This window comes from Choristoneura fumiferana, chromosome 11 (assembly GCF_025370935.1).
Source record: "Choristoneura fumiferana chromosome 11, NRCan_CFum_1, whole genome shotgun sequence".
NCBI lineage: Eukaryota > Metazoa > Arthropoda > Insecta > Lepidoptera > Tortricidae > Choristoneura > Choristoneura fumiferana.
Window position 1 is genome coordinate 9771089 of NC_133482.1, and position 5141 is coordinate 9776229.

The window sequence follows — 5141 nt, forward strand, 5'->3', positions numbered from 1 at the left end:
ATCTTACATTTTGATGAGCAGGTATGTCGGCAATTTGGTATTTTGCGATTATGGTTTTAAGGGAACGAGCGTTATTTTTAAAAGTCGCTGAACTAATGTCGTTCAGTTTAATGAGTTGATCTATATTTTAATTATTGGCTCCTGCTAAAGGCCCTACCTGAAACATAGTATTTTTAGCGGAACATATTAGTATTCCCTGAATTTGGTGTTAGAATTGTGTTGGTCAAATATTGGAAATCGATTTTTTTACTTCCAGCGGTTTAATTCAGTTGTTTTATGACATTACAAATACAGACAGCATAAGTTAAAATGATTCGAGAGACGTGACCCTTCTATTATTCGGTTTATAGAATTTTTATTTCTCATTGAAAACAAATTGTCACTTACATGAGAAACTTAATATCTAAGGTAGTATTTTTAGTTCACAGTAGAGAAACAAGTAAGTATATACAGTAAAGTTTTGATAAATCTAATTTTATGCGAGTTAAATATGTTATCCGGTCTAAGCAGACTTGTCTGAAGTCTTCAAGTAAGTCCTGTAGTAAAAGTCCCCGAACATGAGCACCATGAAGAGATTTTGCGGGAACATGATGTAGGCGGGCTGCGGCGGGAAACGGCACTCGCGCTTCACCAGCAGCGCGCCGAAGTGGATCATCAGGTATGAGAACTGTAACTGTTATATCGACTCGTTATTGCTATTATTTTAATTCTATTGTATTACAATACAAGTATGTTCAAGCCCTCTTGTTCTGAGAGGAGGCCTGTGCCCAGCAGTGGGACGTATAAAGGCTGGGATGATGATGATGATGTTCAATCCGCCACTTGATTGAAATCTCACACACAGATTGAAATCTCTGGTTGCAATCTATTGCTAAACTGGATCGCTTGTCCGCTTTAGGTAATAACCTTACCAACAAAAAGTTGGAATACCCCCGACTTTGGCGCTTCAAAGTTCAATATCTCAAAAACGGCTGAACTGATTTTGATAAAACATGTCTAAGAACCATCGCTAGAAAATCTGCTTTAAAATAAAAATAAACTGCATTCAAATCGGTCCACCCGTTTAAGAGCTACGGTGCCACAGACAGACAGACAGACAAACACACACACACACACACACACACACACACACACACACACACACACACACATAGCGGTCATACTCGTAACACCCCTCTTTTTGGTTAAAAACTTGCAGGTAATGTAGTAAACTTACAATCTGTATTTGAGTGACATATTTCTTCCACCACAGCGAGTACTTGAAGGAGTCGTCCCACGACGTCAGCAGGTAGTAAGTGTACATGACCATGTGGACGAACGAGTTGATGGTCACTAGCATGGTCATGTGGCCGCCTGACAAATAACATCGAAGCGTATAAAGTTAGTGTATCCCATTAGTTCTATTTGACTGGAAAGAACTATTTATATGGCCAAGTAGCTGTTGCCCGCGACTCCATCCACGTAAAATTCGTTTATCGCTACCCCGCGGGAACTATGTAATTATCCGGGATAAAAACTATACCTTTCGAACCCAGCCGAGTATAAAAAGAGTACTAACGACAACGGACTTTACGTACAATTAAACTCAAATTTAAAGGCCGCCTTACACATGCTCGTTAATAGTAGCACGTGTCTTATACACACATGCTAGTAGCACGTGTCTTATACACGGTTCACTAATATGTTGCGGAAAATCGAATGTCATAATTTCGTTTCACATAACAGCTTTGAGCAGAATCATCATATCACCGAATTACTTTTTGCATATATTTTTTCGCTATAAGTACTATCTCTATTTCTCATAATTTTGGAAAGCAGAATATTAACATGGCATAATATCGATGAGAATAATATTTAAATATGTCCGAATAAATAGTACACAGAAAGAAATATCTCATAGTATTTAGTTTTCATAATGATAAAGCAGAATAATTTTTTAGTAAACATTACTTGCAATTAAGTCACAGTTATTATTTAGCCTAACCCTTATTGGAAGCAGTAGGATTCTGGCATTTCTGGCGCTTCGCCGGCCGCTGCCGCGGCACGCTCGCTCCGCTCGCTCGGCTCGCGCGCTGTTGTAGCCGCAGTTCCAACCTAACCCTAACCTACTACTCGCAACTCAATGCAAGTGGTCGCTAAATAGCCTCTACCTTATTAAGGGGCTGTTATTTCACCATCCATTGATTAGCGTTAACCGACGGTTAAATGTGATGCCGTCTCCGTGTATTCGAACAAAACAAATAGAGACGGCATCACACCTAACCGCCAGTTAACACTAATCAATGGATGGTGAAACAGCCCCTAACTAAGGGTTAAATAGAGGAACTGACGGCATTTCGATTACGTTATCTTTGGTAATTTTCTCTGACGATTGTTGTCACAGTATAACAAGTTTTCCCTACAGTAGGCCAACGCCTTTGAAGTGGAGCGATACCGCACCCGTATAGGTATTTAGGCAAGTAAGGAAGGGTTGTCACAAATTTAAAATGTCTTTTACTAATCGGTACATATTGGTATTGCGAAATTATATAAAACAAAATGAATTAGGTGTGGCATACTTACTAGGGGTAAGAAGTATCAAAATATACTATTTTTGAAATTTAAAACTTTTTTTCTTCTACAAAATATACTTTCATAGATTAGTAACCGACAAATACTTTCGGTTTCTAGACTTAACGCACTTAAAGTTCCTGTTATTTAATTTAAATATGTAAAAAATAAATAAATATTATTATATAAATATATGAAATCTTAGTTCCTTATTCATGCGCGATGAAGATTTGCACGCACTCACAGTACATGTCGTATGCACAATAATGAATTTTATTATAAATTTAAATGTTAAAAAAACACGATAGCCCTAGAAGGCTCCTCCCACCCGCGTCTCACCACTCACGCCCCGCACGATTGCTCTGTCTAGACGTCTTCGACGGATTACTGTAGGGAAACTTGTTATACTGTGCTGTTGCCATAGCGTCTTACCTGGAACCCATTTGACGATGCCCCACGCAACTGCTATCATTCCAAAATGATGGTAGACGTGAAGAAAAGTTACTTGGTTTTGTTTCTTTCTCAACAGGAAGAACACCTGGACAGCAAAATTCGATTTACCTACCTTTATTCTTCTATATTCATTAGGGTATTTAGGGTGCCCCCACATGCAGTTGCTAGTCGCTCGTTTGCAGCGATAAATTTGGTAACGTGACCCCATTTTGAATTTGATTTTGAATTTCCCGCGACTCAAAAAAGTAGCGTGGCCGCGTCAAACAGCAGCGACGAGATGGCTTTTTGCAGAAATGGTCTTGGTCGGAAGCTGATTTCTTAATCTCATTTAGTAGCAGTCATAGCAGTAGTACAAATAAAATAAATTGGAGTGAATGAAAAAAATAAATAACAATGTTTTTGCCGAAATTGAAGAAGTTTTTTTTTTCTTTTCCAGCGATAAAGCTCAATATTTTCAGTTTTATCGCTAAATGTCACGTGACCAGATTTGACGTTGGAAACTTGCGACGAGCGACTGCATGTGGCCCCACCTTTAGTGTCAATAATAATTTCATTACAAAGTGCGTTTCGATTTAAATAGAATGGTAGGATTTGCATTAACATGCAAATGCATCCGTATCCGCTGATCGTGCAAACACCGGAGTTTAAAATACAAATACGCTACCAGGATAGGTCATCATCATCATCCCAGCCTGTATACGTTCCACTGCTGGGCACAGGCCTCCTCTCAAAATGAGAGGGCTTAGACCGTAGTTTCCATGCGGGCTCAGCGCGGAAATTGCGGCTCTCGATCGATCACTTGTAACTTGTTAGCCCCGGGGCCGTCGCAGTGTAAGATAGGTACCAACAGTAATTATTTTACCTACATGTCATTCGATGTTTTTTTAAGAACCTGATTACAAGAACAGTGGAAAACACGACGAAATGAGAAAAACGCTAATTTGAGTTTCGATGTTGTGGTATTTCTTCAAGAAAAAAAACCGGCCAAGAGCGTGTCGGGCACGCCCAAAATAGGGTTCCGTAGCCATTACGAAAAAATCAAGTAATATTTTTCTAAGGATTTCGTATTTTATACGGAATCTTCCAAGTTTAGGTATATTTTATACCATAGGCTGCTTTTTAAGAGTAAAATTACTAATAATTCTCAAGCAATCTTAGCCGTTCTCATTTCCTTGTAAATTTGATATAGTTACTATCATTCTGTTTTTTTTTTTTTAATTTTTTAGCACTTTTTAATTCTTTAGATTTTAGCACTATAAAGTTGAATATTTCGCAAACTGAATAGAAAAATAGTCGGGGCAACCTCCCAATGGTTTTAAAATACCTAACCAACGATACCCCACACTATAGGATCAGTCGAGAAAAAAAACACCCCCGCTTTACGTACGGGAGGCACCAAAAAATTTTTTTTTTGTTTTTCTTTATTTAACCACTTTGCCGGCGTGAATGATATGTATATTCAAGCCAAATTACAGCTTTCTAGTACCAACGGTCTCCGAGCTTAGCCGCGGAAGGACAGACAGACAGACGAACAGACATGGCGAAAGAAACTATAAGGATTCCTAGTTGACTATGGAACCCTAAAACTATTTGTTTACAGATCTAAAATATCAGACCGTACCGTGTCCAGCAGATCAATTATTTTGATGTAGAAGTATCCATAGCACACGTGCCAGGCGTACTCGACGCCGTGAGGCCCTCGTCCACGGGCTGGCAGAACAGCCGATAGTGGCTGAACCAACCCAGTGTTAGGCTCTGCCAATCACAAAGAAACCAATTGAAAGTCATACTACATAATGTAATGTTTGTTATAATTTTATTTATCAGGTTTTTTTTCCGCCGAAATTGTAAAATTCAGAAAAGCCACCTAGAGAATTCTATAGATCGAGTAGTTTGTTCTAGAATCTAGAGAAACAAAAGTAATAATGTTTAAAGTTTCGTGACTTTCACTCATATTCATTTATTGGAACACACTTTTATTTTTTATATGATAAGGGCAAACGAGTAGCGGGTCACCTGATAAAAAGCAATCCCCGCGCCCATGGACATCCTAACATAAGCTGAGTTAAGGATGCGTGCCGACCCTTTGATAATTGAGAAAGCTTCGTGCCAACGGAACCCTATTACTGAGACTCCGA

General features: G+C 38.9%; 1 protein-coding gene across 2 annotated transcripts; it reads right to left on the reverse strand.

Moving 5' to 3' along the window:
* On the reverse strand, nucleotides 1–4693 carry LOC141432357 (very long chain fatty acid elongase 7-like). 2 transcript variants are annotated; one of them, XM_074093898.1, is made up of 4 exons: nucleotides 4625–4693; nucleotides 2983–3088; nucleotides 1217–1353; nucleotides 1–673 (listed from the first exon to the last, which is right to left on the reverse strand). In XM_074093898.1, exons 2-4 carry the CDS (start codon nucleotides 3020–3022, stop codon nucleotides 503–505), a joined length of 348 nt encoding a protein of 115 aa, XP_073949999.1. In that variant the 5' UTR covers nucleotides 3023–3088; nucleotides 4625–4693; the 3' UTR covers nucleotides 1–502. The 2 variants fall into 2 exon arrangements, with proteins under 2 accessions (XP_073949999.1, XP_073949998.1); XM_074093897.1 differs by lacking the exon at nucleotides 4625–4693 and having other exon boundaries at nucleotides 2983–3265.
* Between the last annotated feature and the right edge of the window lie 448 nt (nucleotides 4694–5141).

Excerpts from the sequence above, each read along its gene's own strand:
- LOC141432357 (XM_074093897.1), bottom strand. The coding sequence starts at position 3,211 with ATGGGGTCACGTTACCAAATTTATCGCTGCAAACGAGCGACTAGCAAC. Across the intron at positions 1,354-2,982 it reads CATCGTCAAATGGGTTCCAG|GCGGCCACATGACCATGCTA; the intron begins GTAAGACGCTAT and ends GTTATTTGTCAG. Across the intron at positions 674-1,216 it reads ATGTCACTCAAATACAGATT|TTACAGTTCTCATACCTGAT; the intron begins GTAAGTTTACTA and ends TCGATATAACAG.